The following is a 21099-nucleotide window of genomic DNA, read 5'->3' on the forward strand; positions in this document are numbered from 1 at the left end:
GGCTCAGAATTGATTCAAATGGCTCAAAATGTGGAACTGCTTTAGTCCTGGTATTGTACAGTTATGGCTCTTTCAGTCCATTTTTTTGGTTCTGATTTGGCACAAGTTCTTTCCTGAAAGTCCTGGTTTCTGGCCCCATAGTTTAGACCTGCTTTGGTCCCATAGTTTATACCGGATTTTAGAGACCTACTTTAGTCCTGGTTCAGTCCTGGTTTAGACCTGCTTTAGTCTGGGTTTAGTCTCATAGTTTAGCACTGTTTTAGTCCTTTTCCAGTCCTGTTTTAGTCCTTCTTCAGTCCAGTTTTAGTCCTTCTTCAGTCCTGTTTTAGTCCTTCTTCAGTCCAGTTTTAGTCCTTCTTGAGTCCTGTTTTAGTCCTTCTTCAGTCCAGTTTTAGTCCTTCTTAAGTCCTATTTTAGTCCTTCTTCAGTCCAGTTTTAGTCCTTCTTTAGTCCAGTTTTAGTCCTTCTTGAGTCCTGTTTTAGTCCTTCTTCAGTCCAGTTTTAGTCCTTCTTCAGTCCAGTTTTAGTCCTTCTTGAGTCCTGTTTTAGTCCTTGTTGGGCCTGGTTTAGTCCTGATTCAGTCCTGTTTTAGTCCTTGTTTGGACCTGGTTTAGTCCTGATTCAGTCCTGGTTTCTGATTGGTCAGTGTCCTTATGAATATCCTTGAACCCGGAAGTGGGGCGTTTACGCTGCGTTATAGATCCATGGTTCGCTGCTGCAGAGTCACCTCTGTCAGGATGGAGCAGAGCGAGCTAATATTTCGCTAAAACTCGGACAATCTCAGCCTAAAACCGCCGCAAACGAGCGATCAAACCGCACCACGGGTTTATTTTACACTGTGCGGCGTTTCCAGCTCGTTTTCCGCCAAAATGATGGAAGAAATGGACCGGTTCCAGGTGCCTCCGGTGAACGGGGAGACGCTGGTGAGAGACCGTGCTTAGCCGCTGTGTTTAGCCGCTGTTGTGATGCTCTGTGCCTGCTGTAGGAGACAGGATTACCCCGAGCTGTGTGTGCGGGGCCAGAGGGCTTTGTGAGCGGGGTCAGGCCCGAGCTGTGGCCCGAGGAGGGGTGGTGTCTCCGGGCCGAGGATGGGCGCAGCTCCCCGGGCTCGGATGATAGATGATCCGGGGATGCGGGACTGCAGCATCACTGGCAGAGACGAGGATAGAACAATGTGGAAAAACGTCTAGTTGCAATTTCACTGACTAATATTTTATAAATTACCGATTGAATATATTAAAATACAAATACAGGTCGCAGTGCATTTTGAAATAAACAAGGTGACCACCTCAGAAAGCAGAGACAGTGAAATAGGCCTAATACTGAATAGCTTGGGTCAAAGCTGTAGGATGCAGTGTTTCACATTAATACAGCCAGTGATGGGAAGAATACTTTGATAATGTATTTAGTTACAGAATAGCGAATACCTGCATTAAAATATTGTATAATGTATTCTGAATACTCTGAATACTTTTACATGGAGTTGCATTATATTATTATGTAAAAATCACACATGAAAGAGCTTTTCTTTTTTCCTCACTAATTATTGTGCAGTTCAAAGTCAAAATTGTGTGATCAAGTACTGTTATGTATTCATTTGATTTCGGAAAAGTAACTATATTCCGAATACCACCAAATGATAAAATAACTGTACTTGAATACACTTACTCAAAATAAGTATTCTGATTAATCTAAAATAGTAGATTATATATTGGCATTTCAAAATTGGATTTAGATTCTCATTGTGTTATTATCAACTTATAAAAGAGACTACACTTAGTGATATTTATATTCTGAAATGATTCAAATCAAAATAACTTGTGCTGCCATAGTGTCAGCAAACTGTATGGGAAACTCTGGGATTCATCTGATTAAGATCGATTATTATTGTGTTTATTGTTTTTAATGTACCTTTAACCATCCCCATGTTTAAATGTAGCTGTTGATAGAATGTATACATCTTCCTTGTAAAACTGTGAGTGGGACCTTGGGCTGTTATTCTCCAAATGGGATGGGTTCAGGATTATAGCTGTAAAAAGCAAAGAGGCTCAAAGATGTAATTCCAAATGCTCTTTACCTGTGTGACAGAATAAGACCCCATAGACACACAGGGAGGGCATCTGACACACAGGGAGGGCATCTGACACACAGGGAGGGCATCTGACACACAGGGAGGGCATCTGACACACAGGGAGGGCATCTGACACACAGGGAAGGCATCTGACACACAGGGAAGGCATCTGGCACGCAAGTAGAGGATGAGAGGGTTGGTGTAGTTGCCTGTGACGTAAGCAGTAGTGTGGTATAGGACAAGCCCTGAATGTGACGTGGAGGTCTATGAATGAGAGCTTTGTGCTTGGGAGAGACGGGTGGGGTCACAGAGAGGGAGAGAGAGGAGGGGCTGAACGATTGTGATTGTGATTAGATTAGTGATTTCTGTTTTAATAATTAGATTCTGTTCAAAGTTCACATTTTAAACTCATCCAGAAGAAATGACAATGACTGAAAATATAAACTGACAAACTGGTACAAGAATTAAATTTCAGAACATGTTTGTACAGATCTAAACTACACGGTTAAGGGTTTTTCAAGTCATCAAAACTTGCAGCCTAATTGTGTTGATTCAGACTGCAATTAAACTTGCATCCCTGGGTGAGACAGAGGGGGGAGGGGGATGGAGAGCTGGGATGCTGAGGGGAGAGAGGGGAAAGGGATGGGGGAGTCACAGGGAGGAGGGGGGAGTCACAGGGAGGAGGGGGGAGTCACAGGGAGGAGGAGGGAGTGCGGACATGGGGCAAACACAGCACAGTGTGATACACATAGAGGAGAGTCTGTGCCAGGCATCATCTGTATAAAGGAGAGCAAAACTGAACATTACAAGACCCATATTACACTCTTTTCTCATCTGTTATAATGTTGTTTCCTCTTGCTCGATTTGGCACCTAACGTGCTTAACCCGTGTTCTGTGGCTGTAGTCACACGTGTGTCTCAGTTTAAATGCATTCATTCAAAGTTTGATTCTTTCAATATGTTATTTTTAAAAGCTGAAACAAAACAATGGTATTAGAGCAGAAGTTCTGTTTTACTGAAGTCAGACTTTACTCAGCTCTGCTCTGTTTTCTAACCTTTATTAACAGTTTAAATACTGAAATATTTACTCTTATATTTATACTTACTGTGTGTGAAAATTCTGTAGAAAGTTTGTATTCAAGAGTCAATTTTATCCAACCAATCTCAAATATAAGGTTTGTCCAAAGTACGTTTACTATAGCAACTTCAGCGCTTGGGCCTGCTCAGTTTGAAAAATCAGATAAAGTTCCAAATTGGGCAATGGTAGGGTCTGTTATAGTGCTGTGATCCAGTAGAGACACCTGTGACCGGTGATCTGTGCTTCTTTGGGCTCAATAAAACACACTGTCCTTCAGCCTCACAACCTCATAGCGACCTCATCTAATATCACAATTTTATATGACTGCAGCATTTGGACATTGGGATTTTAGTGATGGTACCGCAACAGCCAATCAGATTCATGGATTCAAATGATATAGTATTATTTAAACAAAGCAGAGCAAACAGAGTCGTTTATTGAACCTGTTTTCATCTGGAGTTTACACAGACCTGAGTTTAGAGCAGCTGACAAGGGTTAACATTACAGAAGAGGGGTTAGCATTAGTATCTGAGCTCAGACAAGACCACAAACAGGGTCCTAATGTGAATACAAGCCACTGCATGAGCTCTTTATGAAATACTCTAATTTAATATTCAAAACAGTGATGCAGATTCTATACAAATTTCCTCACTCTAAAATGGAACAACAATGGAGATCAGCGGCATAGACCGTATAATAGAAGTGAGTGTGATGTAGCCCGTAGCATTCAGCTCATTGAGGCTAGCAGTTATAGGGGCCAATTTGTAGCTGTTGGCCGATAAGCTCTGCCAATACTTTTGGGCCAATATGTAGGGCAGATTTAGATTATTTTCCTCAAATTATGTCATTTAAATTTACTACAAACTCCCCCACAGCCCTTTTTTTTTACAATAGGTCATTAAGAGAGCTGTGTGTCACATTTAGTGCAGTTGTCTCTTCATATTAAAGCGTTAAAATAAAACTTATGCTGGAGATTTAAAGCTGAGCTGAGCGATATAAGCTCAGTTATTCGGTTACCCGATGTATCGGGTCAATATTTGGGCTTTTCAGCATATCGGCTAATATGTAGGGCAGATTTTGATTATTTTCCTCAAATTATGTCATTTAAATTTACTACAAACTCCCCCACAGCCCTTTTTTTTTTTACAATAGGTCATTAAGAGAGCTGTGTGTCACATTTAGTGCAGTTGTCTCTTCATATTAAAGCGTTAAAATGAAACTTATGCTGGAGATTTAAAGCTGAGCTGAGCGATATAAGCTCAGTTATTCGGTTACCCGATGTATCGGGTCAATATTTGGGCTTTTCAGCATATCGGCTATCTCTATACAAGACATTATCAGCCAAATAAAGGGTTAAGTCCGGTGACTGAAGCTTCTGAATAGTCCTGGTTTAGTGCTATGTTTGAGTCCTGCTTTAGTCCTATGGTGTAGTCCTGCTTTAGTCCTGCTTTAGTCCTACTTTAGTCCTGCTATAGCCCTCTGGTGTAGTCCTGTGGTTTAGTCGTATGGCGTAGTCGTATGGCGTGGTCGTATGGCGTAGTCGTATGGCGTGGTCGTATGGCGTAGTCGTATGGCGTGGTCGTATGGCGTGGTCGTATGGCGTGGTCGTATGGCGTGGTCGTATGGCGTGGTCGTATGGCGTAGTCGTATGGCATAGTTCTGGTGTTGTGTGTTTCTATATTCTGGTGTAAGTATTCAAACATGACTGTGGTGAGAGAGGATGACTCGAGTGTAAATGCATTTGTAATGGGCTCATCAGACCATGATCACATGACTCTGGGATGGTGTGGTCACATGATTTGATGGAGGTCGGTGATTGGCTTAAAGCTGAGCGTGTAATCCACAATGCTGTGTCAGCATTTCAACAGATCACCATCAAATCCCTGTGTGTCAGATGCCCTCCCATCCTCCTATATCCCCTGGGTGTCAGATGCCCTCCCATCCTCCTATATCCCCTGGGTGTCAGATGCCCTCCCATCCTCCTATATCCCCTGTGTGTCAGATGCCCTCCCATTTTCCTATATCCATGTGTGTCAGATGCCCTCCCATTTTCCTATATCCATGTGTGTCAGATGCCCTCCCATTTTCCTATATCCATGTGTGTCAGATGCCCTCCCATTTTCCTATATCCATGTGTGTCAGATGCCCTCCCATTTTCCTATATCCTTGTGTGTCAGATGCCCTCCCATCCTCCAGGAATCCCATCCTTTCAGAAAATGTCTGTAAAGAGTTAAACTACAGGGTTAGCAGCTTTTACACAGAATAAGAACCCATGGAGACTCGGATGGGGGGGGTGGGGGGCATCTGACGCACAGGGACATATCAGAACATGTTTGTAGAGGTCTAAAGTCATACTTTTCTCTAAATGCAGTTGTTTGTGTTGGAAAGAACTAGCTCTTTTAAACCCAAAGGACGAGGGTCTGATCATGTTCTTGTACAACAGAGAATCCTGTGTGACATAAGGCTGTGCTCTGGGGATACGAGAGGGGGAGGGAGGGTGCTGGAGGAGAAGGAGGAGGAGGAGGAGGGAGAGAGAAACAGAGGGAAGGAGATGAAACAGGGAGGAGAGAGCGAGAGAGAGAGAAGGAGGGAGGAGGAGGAGGTGAGAAAGGGAGAGAGGGAGGAGAGGGAGTAGTCCTGTCTCCTCTGGGTAGAGTGTGTTGAGTGAGCTTGAGCAGCACAGTAGGCCTGGGACAATATTGAAATTTGGTATCACGATTATCATGGCCAAAATAAGTGCAATTAACAATCACAATAATTATTAACATTGCTGCCAGTTTAAAATATTATGAATAGGTTCCATATTTAAACAGCTGTTATAGAATTGTACTTGGCTATAAGTGAAAATAACAATCATTTAGAAGAGATCATCAGAAGTGGTTTTGTTCTGCACATTCTGGACATATAATTGGGAATATCTTTGTTATTTATTGTACTATCTCTACAGCACATTGGCAGAGTTGTTAGCACTTATGACTTCACATCAACCTAGAACAAAATAATAATGCAAAATAATCCTCCAGCTTGGCCTGCAATGATTCATATCTAAAATCTAGACCATAAACAATAATATAGCATAAAAATATTGAAAGTACTGCAGTATATCAGAATGAACCACTTCAACAGATACTGTTATACAAGTTATTTATTAGCTCTTTTACATATTACAAATGAAATAGGAAAAAGTTCCCCACTGGTACAAAGAAAAAGTCCCTTCCATAAATACTAACCCTTAAAATAATCTATCATGAATTGAACGATAAGTTGATATTGTAACTATGGCAACAGGCCTACCTCCAGGTCCTCTGCTCCTGACATAAATCAGTAACAGTATTGTGAATAGTTCAATTTGAATAGGGCTACAGCTATCGTTTATTTTGATAAACCTTTCATCTAACTATTATTCTGTCAGGTTTGTCCACATCGTAGAACCTCTTCTCTCAGCGCCTCATGTTTTGGAGCCTCTGTATAAACCTGTTAAAGGTCCTATATTACACAAAATGGAGCACTTCCTGTACATGACATCACAAAGTGAGTGTTTTCAGTTTGAGAAAAGAACTCGCAGGATATGCAGGGTTTGTGCGTTAAACATGTGTGAATGAAACAAAACACAACTCCAGGTATGTTTGTGATGAGAAAACACTATGACATAGATCAGAAAATAGTCTAATATGGGCCCATTAATCGCTAAACAATTTAGTCATCAAATAATCGTTACTCTATTAATCGATTTGTTACGATTAATGGCTTACATTTGAATAATAATAAATGATAAATGTTGTGTTGTAGGACCCAGCGACCTCCTCATCAGAGGGCGGACCCGACTCCAAAGGAGAAACTGTGGCTCTCAACTACAAGCCCTCCCCCCTGCAGGTCCAGATAGGTAACTGAACTCTCTGTTTACACAGAGTCCATTTCACACATTTATGTCTGATGGAATGGTACTAAATGTGTTTTCTTGTGGGTCCTTCAGAGAAACAGAGAGACTTGGCTCATAAAGGCTCGAGACTCCCTAAAAGCTTGGTGTTTTGACCGGGGGCGGAACTTGACGTCCTATTGCAACCATGGCAACCAAATTTAGACCTAAAATTATGCCAAAAACTCATCCAGTTTTTTGTTTATTTTACATTGATGTTTGAGCGTGGCACCATTGCCCCCAAACACAGTTATGCCAAACAACACACACTTTGCATCAGTGGTTATGTTATAAACATTTATGGCTTTGGTTAGGTCAACTACATAGACTGTATAAGGAAGTGGACTAACTGAGTGTGACGTCACCTATAGCATTCAGCTCCAGTCCAAAACAAAAAACAAAAACTGAGCTGTAGACAAATGAAAATTATAAGGTAACAGGTCGCTGCGTTTAACAGATCACACAAATGACTCTGAGCCTTAATATATGTTGCAATTACATCTGCTGATTATGAAATGAAATGAAAACACATCATGCAGCAGGTTTTCAGCTTTGATTGACATGCGACACTAAGCTCCACCCCCACGAAATGCAGAGAATGTAGGGAGTCCCGTAAGGGCTCAGTGTGTTAGATGTATCTGGGTTCTTGTGTGCTCTCACGTGTTCTTGTCTGTTTTCTCTTGTTTATTCCTGTGGTTCCTTCAGAGAAACAGAGGGACTTGGCCCGTAAAGGATCGGTGAAGAACGGTTCGGTGGGGAGTCCAGTGAACCAGCAACCCAAGAAGAACGCACGCACACGGTACAACAAACTCACATTTTAATATTACAAACACGACAGCCGCACACTTTAATAAACGTGATATACAAATATACTCCAAATTTGTATGAGTGGACCATGAAGTGTTTTGCTTGAAGACACAACCTATAACTACTTCTCTCTCTCTCCCCCTTTCTCCTCTTTTGCTCTCTCTCTTTCTGTGTCTCCGTCTCTCTCCCTCCATCTCTTTCTTCTGTTTCCTTCTCTCTCCATCTCTCTCTCTCTCCCCTCTTCCCCTCTCCCCTCTCTGCTTTTTCCCTCTGTCCTTCCCCTCTTCTCTCTCTCCCTCTTTCCTCTCTCAGGCTGGTGGTCCCAAACAAAGGATACTCATCCTTAGACCAGAGTCCAGACGAGAAGCCGTTGGTGGCTCTGGACACAGACAGGTGAGTGCTCATGTTCTCAGGTAGAACACAAGGTTCCCTCGTTTGAATGTAGAGTTGGCACTAACATCGTCACAATACTAACTCTAATTCGATACTAAAGAAGAGACTCGATACCGTTTCCGATGCCACAATGATAATAACATTTTCTTTAGACAATAGAATGTGTTTTTCAACATTAAATGGGATTACTTTCTTTTATATTCCCCTGTGGCCTTATATCTGTGTAATCCCTCAGTGGTCCGCGTGTACTATGCTGTGTGGTCTTATGCTTGTTCTGATACAGCTCAAGATAATTTTATGGGACTTTTTGGCATTGATACTTTTGACAACCCTAGTTAGCATTGGTGCTAATCTTCTGTTTCTTTCAGTGATGATGACTTCGACATGTCCAGGTACTCTTCATCTGGATACTCCTCAGCCGAGGTGAGATGTCTGAGGGAGCAGGTACAAAGAACTTTACTTTGGTTTCTGTCACCACCATAGAACCATGGTACCATAAGACCCCATAGAACCATATAGCCACAAAACCATTAGACCCACCGACCCACAGTACCAGAGAACCATTTGAACTATTAGGTCCAATTTCAATTAGGTTGACTGATACATGCCTGGAACAGAATTCAATTCAATTCAATTCATTTATTTTTGTAACGGCCAAAATCACAACAACAGTTGTCTCGAAGGGCGTTCATGTTTTGGTTGATGGGGGAAACCGGAGTACCCGGAGGAAACCCATCCAGACACAGGGAGAAACATGGAAAAACTCCACACAGAAAGGCCTGGGCGACCCGGGGATCGAACCAAACCCTCTTGCTGTGAGGCATGAGTGTTGCAACTCAGCCACCGTGCTGCCTACACATTAAATCAAACAACAGGAAAAATCAGACAAAACAGAAAAATCGGCCAGCCGAGGAGGAGGAAGACCAGGCGAGGAGGAGGGCCAGGCGAGGAGGAGGGCCAGGCGAGGAGGAGGGCCAGGCGAGGAGGAGGGCCAGGCGGGGAGGAGGGCCAGGCGGGGAGGAGGGCCAGGCGGGGAGGAGGGCCAGGCGGGGAGGAGGGCCAGACGGGGAGGAGGGCCAGACGGGGAGGAGGGCCAGGCGGGGAGGAGGGCCAGGCGGGGAGGAGGGCCAGGCGGGGAGGAGGGCCAGGCGGGGAGGAGGGCCAGGCGGGGAGGAGGGCCAGGCGGGGAGGAGGAGAGGGGGGAGTGGAACAGGGGACAACATGTGAATAGCATTGCTGATGAGAAAATAGGACAAAGCAGAGGATAGTGCTCAGGTTGCCATACTTCCCCCAGCTAGTTATCTCCTACTGCAGCCCATCTTATCCCGGGTTTTAATGTCACTCCCTAACTCCCTCACTAAGTAACCTGGTCATAAGCTATACCGAAGAGGAAGGTTTTAAGCCTGGTCTTAAATACAGAGACTGTGGGGGCCTGTTTAACATCAGCAGGGAGTTGGTTCCATAGCACAGGAGCTTGGTAACTGAATGCTCTCCCTCCCACTGTACTTTTGGACACTCTAGGAACCACTAATAGTCCTGCATTCTGAGAGCAGAGTGCTCTGTTTGGCTGGTACGGGACAATAACATCTTGCAGATAGGATGGGACCATACCGTTTAGGGTTTTGTATGTCAGGAGGAGGACTTTGAATTTGATTATAAGCTCGACAGGAAGCCAGTGCAGATATTTTAGTACAGGACGGATGTGGTCTCTTCTTTTAGTTCCTGTTAGGACTCTTTTAGTTCCTGTTAGGACTCTGGCCGCTGCATTTTGGACCAACTGGAGGCTCCTTATAGTACTTTTGGGGCAGGCAGCGAGCAGAGAATTACAGTAATCAAGTCTGGAAGTAACAAATGCATGGATGAGTTTTTCAGCATCGTTTTTAGGTAAAATATTTATAATTTTAGTTATATTTCGCAGGTGAAAGTATGCGGTTTTACAAGCTAGGGTTATATGGGCTGTGAATGAGAGATTTTGATCAAATAGGACTCCAAGATTTTTTACAGTAGGGCTAGAAGCTATACTCACATTGTCGAGTGAAATTATCTGGTCCGACAGAGAATCTCTTTGACCTTTGGGACCAACGACAATGACCTCTGTTGTTTCAGGATTTAAGAGCAGGTAATTCAAGGTCATCCAGGTTTTGATGTCCTTCACACAGACACTGAGTTTATCTATTTGATCAGTCTGATTTGATTTCATTGATAAGTACAGCTGAGTGTCATCAGCGTAGCAGTGAAAATTAATGCCATGTTTTCTGATAATGTTACCCAATGGCAACATATACAGAGTAAATAGGATTGGACCAAGCACAGATCCTTGTGGAACACCACAGGCTACTTTAGAACAGGGAGAGGTGCTCTGGTTTATACTAACAAACTGGTACCTGTCTGATAGATGGGATTTAAACCATTTGAGGGCGGTCCCTCTGATTCCGATGTCACATTCTAACCTCTGCAGTAGAATGTTGTGATCAATGGTGTCAAACGCTGCACTGAGGTCCAGTAGGACCAGGACTGAAGCCAGCCCGTTATCAGCAGCTAGTAGTAAGTCATTTGTTACTTTAAGCAGTACAGTCTCTGCTCTGAATCCAGATTGAAATTTTTCAAATATATTATTGTCCTGCAGGTGGCGGCAGAGCTGTTTCACCACCACTCGTTCTAGAATTTTTGAGAGGAAGGGAAGATTAGAGATAGGTCTATAGTTGACTAGTTCATCAGGATTTAGGTTAGGTTTTTTCAAAAGGGGTTTAATCACAGCATACTTAAAGGACTGAGGAACGTAGCCATTTTCTAACGACATATTTATTATGTTATGGATGGAATCTATTATTAGGGGGAGGGCTTCTTTGAGGAGTTTGATTGGAATAGGGTCGAGCATACAGGTTGATGGTTTGGACGACATGATGGCTGAGGTAATCTCCACCTCATCAACAGGAGTAAATTGATCTAATATTATTAGAGGATCCATGTGGGATATTGGTATTACAGACTGGATTAGCTCAGAGCTGATTTTTGGAGTAACTTTGTTGATTTTGTCTCTAATGGTTGTAATTTTGTAATCGAAGAATTGAAGAAAGTCATCACAACTAATGTTCGAGGGGATAAGAGACTCATTAGCAGTGTGGGAGTTTGTCAGCCTGGCTACAGTGCTGAACAGAAATCTGGGGTTATTTTTGTTTACTTCTATTAGATTTGAATAGTATCTAGTTCGGGCTTTCCGCAGAGCGGCCTTATAAGTGAGCAGGTAGAGCTTCCATGCCTTCAGAGACTGCTCAGAGCGCGAGCGGCGCCAAAGCTTCTCTGTGCGTCTTACATGTTGTTTGGGTGTCCTGAGCTGTAACGTGTACCATGGAGCCGGAGGTCTTGGTTTAATGCTTTTCTGTTTTAGCGGAGCTACAACATCGAGAGCAGATTTTAAGGTGAGCATTGTTCTGTCAACCAATTGATCAGTGACAATTGGATTAAAATTATTTTCATTGTCACATGACATATCTTTCAGTAATGGCTCAATAATTTCTTTAAACTCTGTAACCGATTTATCTGATAATGTTCTTTTCATTATAGTTTTTTCTGTGGGGCTGGATAGTCTTTTAGGGTTTTGAGGAAGGACAATTAGATCATTAATCTCAATACTGTAGGTTAGGACGAGATCTAGAGTGTGATTGTGACAGTGAGTCGGCTTATTCACACTCTGGGTGAAACCGATCCTATCCAGGAGCGCGCCAAAAGCATTACTGAGGCAATCATTGCCGTTATCTACATGTATGTTGAAATCTCCAACTATAACAATCCTTTCCCAATTCAAGACTAAACTTGAAATGAAATCAGAAAACTGTCAGGAAGTCGGCATATGGACCAGGAGGTCGATAAATTATTATAAATATAACAGCTTTTTGGTTTTTCCAATTGGGGCACGTAATGGAGAGTTCGAGGCTTTCAAAGGAGAGGTATGTATAGTTGGGTTTGGGGCTGAGAATTAGACTGGAATGAGAGATGACGGCCACACCACCACCTCGACCTGTGCTCCGGGCACTCTGAAAGTTCATGTGACTTGATGGTGTAGATTCATTTAGTCTAACATAATCATTTTCCCGAAGCCATGTTTCAGTTAGGGCTAACAGATCAATATTAAGGTTGCCAATTAGTTCATTTATTAAAAGAGATTTGGAGGAAAGAGACCTGATGTTTAGCAGTCCACATTTTACACACTTATCATTTTGTTTATTTGCGGCACATTTATTTATTTTTATTAAGTTATGAGACCTGACAGCTTCCTTGTCAGAGGTTAGAGGTTGTTTTTTTTTGTGCTTTTTGTACGTGGGGCACATGGGGCACACACAGTCTCTGTCTGTTTGGAGCTGTTCTCTCTGACTGAGCTGTGCTAACGTCACTATCACTGTGCTTCCCTGAGCTATTCTGCGTGCTAGTCTTACCTGGTCAATCTAGACTAGCAATCATATTCTGAGCTAACAGGGCAGAGCCAGCCTGCGTGGGATGGATGCCGTCTCTACGTATAAGCCTAGGCTTCCCCTCAAATGCCCTCCAATTATCTATGAAGACGACACGATTCTGCGGGCACCAATTGGTCAGCCACTGGTTGACTGCTGAAAAGCGGCTGTACATTTCATAATTGGTGTAGGTTGGGAGGGGGTCAGAGAAGTACACGGACTCCGACATCGACTTAGCCAATTCACAGACTGCAGCTATCTGTAACTTAACCACCTCTGACTGACCGCGCCGAGTATCGTTACCCCCCGCGTGTATAACCATCCGGCGGTACCTATTCTTACTTTTCTTTAAAAGCCTAAGATTCCCCTCGATGTCACCCAGTCTGGTTCCAGGATAACACCGCGTGGAAGCTGCAGGCAGTTCCACGTCCCTGACTATGGAGCTCCCTATGACTAAAGTGTCCCGGGTCCAGCTCAGGGGAGCAAACCTGTTCTGGACGGGGAGCTCTCTACTCTCAACCCTATGTCCCTGGTCTGCTACAGTCCTATTCTCAGCCCTGTGTCCCTGGCCTGTCCTACGCTTTCTTCTAACTGTCACAAACCTGTCCTGGTCTGATCCTGGCTGCACGGGTTGCGCTGGGGGGCTAGTCTCGCTAGTTACGCTAAAGCTACTGCGATCCGCGGTCCCTACTGCTGCTACCTGACTGTAACTCGGGGTCAGAGCATCCAATGAGCAGATCCGCGTTTCTAACTCTGAAACCCTGGCCTGCAGGACTGCCACTACACTACACTTAACGCAGCTGTCCCTATCATCGTCAAATAAGCCAGGGTCATCACTCCACATATGGCAACCAGGGCAGGGAAGAGCGAGGGAAGAGGAGGAAGGTTTAGCCATGATGCTAGTCGGCTAGGCTAGTTCAGGCTGAACCGAGAGATAGAGGGGCTTAATCCACGAAGTGCGGAGTAATAGATGCTGAATGAAACTTTGGTGGTTTAGCGAAGTATTCAGGCACTAGTGTAGATGTTAGAAACTGCTTTTTAAAATTGTAAAGATTCGTGGATTAACAATTTCAGGAGAGAGACGCTAGATATATAACTCGCAAAACAGAATGCACTCACCCGGAAAATCAGAATAGCTCAATGTGTAGTTTCCTGAGAAACTTCTGAACTAGTTGGGAGACAAAACAATCATTATTGCCAAATAAAAAGAACCAGATCCATGTCCAATGACCCCCCCCCTCCCCCCTCCCAAATGGTGTAAATCAGTAATCTTTGAGGGTGTGGTGTGCAGTTGAATCTTTTTAACCAAAAAATTGCAGAGATTCAGAAAGATTGAAAAAGGCATACGGCGATAAAATTCTCGTATCAAATATCGGGTGCCATTACTGAAAAAAATTGCTTGATTGTGTATCCGTGTATCGTTTAAGTCAGTATCTTGGTTGGGGCTTTAATTGGATGTAATAAAACTATTTACAGTCTGACTGTGGCCTGGAAAGTTTCATAATGTTTGAACTTTTCTTCATATGGAGCTGTTCAGAGTGATGTGAAGGATAAAAACAGTTACATAACACAATTGGATCTCTGTGTAATATGTTTATAATGTAATAAGTGCAATTTTCTGTCCTTACACTGGTATCAGTTAATATCACTTAAAGGACTGATATTGGTATCACAACAGAAAAAGCTGAATCAGTGCTTCCCTAAACACACTGCCATAGACCACCATCACAGCTTTTATCACACTAGAGAGAGAAAGAAGGGAAAGATGATGGGAAGAGGAGGAGAAAGATCTGCATATAAAGGGCACATCACTTCATTGTCTCATTCACAGTATATGCACAGGCCTCATGTGAAATCTCAGAACGTCCAGAATTCACTCACTGAGCTGCAGAGGCTGCACTAGCACTGATTCATGATTGGCTGCAGGTGTTGGGTTTAGGTAGTGACCATTCAGATGAGAGAGAGTCCTTTTAGGTTTAAACCAACTGGATTCTTAACACTGTTCTAGGTTTGGACTATTTACTTCAGGAAGTAAAAATGAGGTCAACAAATCTAACTTGGATCATTCATCATCACTGCAGCATTCACACATCACTTCATCACCAACATGTCACTCCTGTTTCAATTTTCCTTTTGGCCTGAGTCTTTCTCCTTTCATATTTACAGCTTTAGAGTGATGTTCGAGAGATTCTACTGGTTTAAAACCTCTCTGCTTCTTTCAGCAAATCAACCAGGACCTGAACATCCAGCTGCTGAAGGACGGATACCGATTGGACGAAATCCCGGACGACGAAGACTTGGATCTGATACCTCCCAAGTCCGTGAACCCCACCTGTATGTGCTGCCAGTCTGCGCCCTCCATGGCTTGCCAAATACAGTGACCCCTAACCTCTGACCCTGCTCACCCTGTGTCAACTTAAACGAACCACCACCGCCCCCTCCAGTCTGCGCCCTTCACAGCCTGCCAGATACAGTGACCTAAGATCGAACCACTGACCTCCTAGTCTGCCAGTGACCCCTGACCTCCGACCCAGCTCTCCATGTCCACCTAACCTTACAACCACCGCCCCCAGTCTACGCCATCCATAGCCTGCCAAATACAGAGACCGCCAACGAAGCTCGCCAACAGAACTCCACCGCCCAGGTTCAGAAGGACTGTCAGTTTGTGCTTTAAAAAAATGGACTTTTGAAATTCCTGCGTTTGCTGTAGTGAGCCTGCAGGACAGTAAACTGAAACCTGTTCAAGGAGTTCTTTTCACTGTATACCTCTTACATGTGACCACAAGGTCAGTCAAGTTTGAACTGGTTTCCCATTGAGAAATAGAGCCAGCGCCATAAAGTAAAAATTACTATTATACAAACATATTTACACTCAGACAAACTAAAACTTTGCAGAATGAAAACCTTTCAGTCGTATGTAACTAAATAGAACAGTTTTGAGCTTGGATTTAAACATCATCAGACATAAAGCAGGACAATACCAGTAAACCAGTTTTAAATCTACAGTATCATTAAAAGGCCTGAGCTGTGACAGATAAACAGCAGAAGGAACTGATAATTACCCATAGAAGTTATTTATTACCCCCTCTATATCTCAAAGCTGACCTTATTACATAAAATATCAAAATCTCCACACTATCGCAAAGAAAATGTGCACCGGATAAATATTGAGCCCCAAAATATATTGTTCAAGCTTTCATATAATGAACGATAAGTTGATATAGTGATTGTTGTGACAGGCCTAACCATCGACCCCCTCCCACCACCAACACACACACACACACACACCACATTGATACTAGGCAATGATGTGGTTGGAGTGTCTTGCCTAAAGACACAACAACAGTTTTGCCACTGCTTACCAACTCTGGCGCCTGGTATTCCCAGCGGTCTCCCATCCAAGTACTAACTAGGCCCAGCCCTGCTTGGCAAGAGATCTGACCATGAACCAGCTCGCCATATACCCCTGCCCTGAACACCACAGCCAACCCACAGTACCACAACCAAGCCGACCCACACTACCACAGCCGGGCCGGCCTACACTACTACAACCAACCTGAACCACACTACCACAACTGACCTCCTCCATGTGCTGCCAGATAACAAAACTCACCACTCAAAGCTGTGGTTGCAGTATAGAACCTGAAGGAAGGACATCTGCAGTTGACCCTTCAGTGTCTCTGGGTTAAACCTGCATTTGACCCAACTTTCAGTGTCTCTGGGTTAAACATCTTCAGATCTTGAGCTAGTCTTGGGTCAGGACTAGCTTGGCTGGATAATTTGACCTATTGTGCATGTTTTAGGTTGATGGGGCAGACTAGGACATTGAGGAAGATTTGGGAATTTCTTGGAAGACGTTGAACTATTGCAGTGTTTTCCCTTCACATTCTTCAGATCAATCTTGTTGTAATAATTTCCCTAATTGCTCAAACGCAGTCGTAAGGAACATTTGTGGACATAGTAAGAAGTGTCAGATAAGTGTATTTTGGATGCACGCTCCTCCTATGGCTGGACTTGTGCATTAGTCCCTCTGACCTCTGACCCCTGATGATTCCCTTCCCGCCTCCCTCCTCTGTTCAGATGCATGTCTTTGTAATGAGCTTACAGGAACAAAGCGAAGACATTCCATGGACGGGAGTCGAACCTGCAACCTCCTGGTGTTGCCTCTGAGGAATGCAGCTTGTTCTGTTCATTGTGGAGGATTTCTGGACTTTTCCGCCGTGAATATAATGGGATACTACACTGGGAACTGTCCAGTGCTGAAGCAGGGTAGAGCTTTGACCCTGACCCAAAACAGTGAGTGGACCCGGGTCACGTGGACAGGAGAATGACAGGTGAAGGACAGGTGAAAGTCAGGTGGACAGGGACATTTAGGTCCAGTCTCTGCTTTGTCTTCCTGTCTGTGCATAATGCCCCATTCACACATCAGAACACTCAGCAGTGGCCCCCATTCACACCCGTCCCAGCTCTGTTCACACAATAAACTGTGTATATAAACGGCTAACCTTCTAGCTGACACGTTCCAAACAGGAAGTGAGCATGGTGGATTTGGCTCCATTGGCTCCAGTTCACTTTTTATTGAAAAACTGTTGTCCCTCTCTCTGTAACTGCAGCTGTCAGGCTCGTCATTCTGACCTTGCAATGTAGGTTTAAACAGGCTCTACATGATCCTGGGGTTTTTATTTCACTCGTTTGACCGTAAATCAAGATATGAATATTAATAACCAACCAATCTGGGACCTCCAAGTCACTCCCGCTAGCTTAGCAAAAGGTTTGATTGACAGTATTGCTAACCGCCCTGCCAAACTAGCGGAGGGTTGGCAGTGGTGTTGCCGTTAACAGCCTCACTTTGGATTGGCTCTTTGGTTTCTATCACACTCAGTCGGAATTCCAAATATGGAACTCGGCTCCAGATTAGGCATTATAACCGCCAGCCTCGATGAGCTTCATTTGGAGCCAAATGCTGTGGTCAGTCCACTTCTTTATACAGTCTATTGTTCACACATGACCCTGTTCTAAAACTTTTGTCCAGTTGACTGAACATAATTTTCTTTTGCTATGGATCATACCTGAATGACTGAAGGATTGACCTGTTCTGTCCAGGTATATAACTGCAGGTAAAACTGCTGTGTGAATGGGGCACAAGAGTCCATTTTGTCTATGTGCTAAATGTGTTTTAACATGGATCTTATTGTCATATTTCCACAGCAGCGGCTCAGTCTGGTCCAGTTTAGTCTGGACAAAGTTCAATTTTTAAACGCGGCCAGAAGAATTGACAGAAAGACTGAAATCTGAAGTGACGAACAAAAACAAGCTGCTGCAGTGGAAATGTTTTGCTCTGAGTCTGTTTCACAGTTTTATTCTTTGTTTCTGCTGCTGCTGTCGACTCATATCAGTCTCTTTGGACTGAAGTTATTCACATGGTTAGACTTTGGGTTTAGACCCTGGTTTAGACCCTGGTTTAGACCCTGGTTTAGACCCTGGTTTAGACCCTGGTTTAGACCCTGGTTTAGGCCCTGGTTTAGACCCTGGTTTAGGCCCTGGTTTAGACCCTGGTTTAGGCCCTGGTTTAGACCCTGGTTTAGACCCTGATTTAGATTCTGGTTTAGACCCTGGTTTAGACCCTGGTTTAGACCCTGATTTAGATTCTGGTTTAGACCCTATTTTAGTCTTGGTTTAGTCTTGGTTTAGACCTGGTTTAGATTTTACTTTCTATCAAGGTAGATCTTTATGGTCACATGGCCGACTTTTTGACCAATCTGAGATGAGGATGGAGCTGCTGTTCAGCTAATCAGAGATGAGACAGTTTTCAAATATTAAGAATCATCTTGTATTTCATAAAACACTTTTGGAGAATTCTTGTTTTGAATTGTGTTTCTGACTCAGACAGTTTTGCAGCTGAAGCTGACTGTAAATGTAACTAACTGTAGCACCTGCTTAAGGACTGATGAGGGTCACCAAATTATCTTTTATTATTCATATTTTTGTTTACATTAATGCCACAAAACTAGTTTGAGGAAATGCGTTTGGTTTTGTGTCTTTTTGATGGACACTGCTACTGCTGCTTTGGGCCTTGGGGCTACACATGTTTGACTGAAACATTAACCGCAGTTCTTTAACTACTCTCCTGTCCTCTGTCAGAGCAAAGTCCCTGTGTGTCAGATGCCCTCCCTGTGTGTCAGATGCCCTCCCTGTGTGTCAGATGCCCTCCCTGTGTGTCAGATGCCCTCCCTGTGTGTCAGATGCCCTCCCTGTGTGTCAGATGCCCTCCCTGTGTGTCAGATGCCCTCCCTGTGTCTCCATGGGGTCTTACTCTGTGTAAGCTGCTAACTCTGTAGTTTAGACCTCTACAAACATGTATGGGAGTCTTGGATTTGTTTAAAGTTCAGATTTCAGTCTCTGCTCCTGGATGGGTTTAAAGCCTTTTACTGAATCTTTGTTGAAAATTGCAATATCATTTTAACTGTACTTTAATCATTATTTTGTCTTTTTTAAATATTTGCCACAATATGTTGTTTTATCCAAGGTTGTCTGTCTGATCTCTGTCTAAGGCCCAAAGTAGCTGGTATAAATAAATGCATAGTCCATGTGTAAAATGCAGTGTCAGTACTTTCAGATACATAGTTAGTGTATGCACAGGTTGTATCAAGGTCAAATCTCTACCAACAAATTACAAACTAAAAACACTAATGCTGTTGTACTTTGATATTTATTTTGTTTTTTAAATGTTAAAGAGGGGATATTCTGCTCAATCCATTTTTTTATCTTCCCACCATGTTATAGCATTGTTCCCTCATCAAAAACCTGCCTGAAGAGCTTATATCACTCATGCTCAATATACAAAAACACGATACAAAACTCTACACAGCAACTTCACAAACCTGGTGTGATGTGCAGCAGTAGCATTAGTGGGATGCACGCTGATGTGTTGTGATAGTGCTCTGAAGGGGGAGTGACTTAGCACAGAGAGCAAAGAGAGGAGGGACTCAGACCGTCAAAAAAGAAAATGAAACAAAAAAAACATGTTAATAGGTTGTTTTGGGCGAATATAACATTTTAAAACAATAAAAGGTAACATGGTGATCTAAATATGTAATGTGAATACCCCACAGAAGTCAAATACCCCCTCTTTAATATTTCTATTAAACACAGAAGCTGGTACTGACTGATGATGCTTATAACACTACTGTAACAAACATATGAGTTTAAATTACTGGATTTGTAATATTTATTTTCATTTGAGAAATTTTGATTTCGATTAAATGTCGTTGCATTTTGGTATTTTTGACTTTTTGTCAAATACTTAGTCTCTGTACCTGATTTTTACTGTGCTAATTATTTACCATGATGAGTTTATAAGTGCTTTTCATAACTTTCAGAGAGTTTTGTCGTGACGGTAAAGCTAACAAATACTAGCATGCTAACAGAGCACTTCCTGATTCTCGTACAATAAAACTCTCCGGAATTGGATGTGGGCAGTACACAATTATCATATTTCGACCTCAAGAGCTGCTTATACAATATATCTACTGGAGCAAGACACTTTTACTCACGTCCATGGAAAAAAATCAAGTACAGACCCTTTAATATTCTCTGTTTATTTTATATTTTAAGACTGATATCGTCCCAGAGACATAGACATCACAACAATATGAATGAAACTATTGCACATCACATCAGGCTTGTCAAGTTGTTCTGTATTGATTACAGGTTTGTACAGTTACCTGTACAGAGGGTTCGAGTAGGGCCCGATCGCTAGATTACTCAAACATGCATAGACCTCTTCAGGCATGTTTTTGATGAGGGAACGTTATAACATGGTAAAAAGATCCAAAAAATAATACCCCCTCTTTAAATAACTGGAGGAATTTACAACAGAATTTAATGAACAAGTCGATCATTCTCAAGTATTTCTAAGGAGAAGTCAGTCAGTAGATTCTAGTCAAAATGTCAGATCTGTGAATGGCCCAAATCACAGTCATTTGGAGCTCATGTTTCAGTTCATGTGTGACTGAGACGTCTCATGGTTTACATTTGTCATGTTCATGTTTGCTTTTGTATTTGTGTTTTTAATTTATTTTCTTTAAAAATGTTCCATTTGCAGAAAATGCTTTTTTATTTGTAATTCTGATTCTGACGATTTAAAACTGTTTTAGACAATACCAATGTTCTGTGTAAAGTGCAACTAAATAAATGATACATGCTCAAACTGAGTCCTCCTTCAGTCCTAGTTTAGTCCTGGTTTAGTGCTGGTTCAGTCCTGCCCTAGTCCAGCTATAGTCCTGGTATAATCTGGGGGTGTGCCTGTGATTAGCTGAGTTGATCCTTGGAGCAGATGGTCCTGGAGCTTAAACTCAAACGAATGAGATGCACTTCTGAAGGTACGA

At 42.9% G+C, this 21099-nt stretch overlaps 1 protein-coding gene across 2 annotated transcripts; it reads left to right on the plus strand.

Annotated features, from left to right (window-relative positions):
* The first annotated feature begins 678 nt into the window (after window positions 1-678).
* fam219aa (family with sequence similarity 219 member Aa) lies at window positions 679-20919 on the plus strand. Of its 2 annotated transcripts, none has more exons than XM_033966639.2 (6): window positions 679-923; window positions 6938-7031; window positions 7770-7863; window positions 8184-8264; window positions 8633-8687; window positions 14935-20919. In XM_033966639.2, the coding sequence occupies exons 1-6, from the start codon at window positions 870-872 to the stop codon at window positions 15091-15093; spliced, it is 537 nt and encodes a 178-aa protein (XP_033822530.1). In that variant the 5' UTR covers window positions 679-869; the 3' UTR covers window positions 15094-20919. The 2 variants fall into 2 exon arrangements, with proteins under 2 accessions (XP_033822530.1, XP_033822529.1); XM_033966638.2 differs by having other exon boundaries at window positions 8633-8708; window positions 14935-15391.
* The last annotated feature ends 180 nt before the right edge of the window (window positions 20920-21099 follow it).

Source organism: Periophthalmus magnuspinnatus, chromosome 5, assembly GCF_009829125.3.
Source record: "Periophthalmus magnuspinnatus isolate fPerMag1 chromosome 5, fPerMag1.2.pri, whole genome shotgun sequence".
Taxonomy (NCBI): Eukaryota; Metazoa; Chordata; class Actinopteri; order Gobiiformes; family Gobiidae; genus Periophthalmus; species Periophthalmus magnuspinnatus.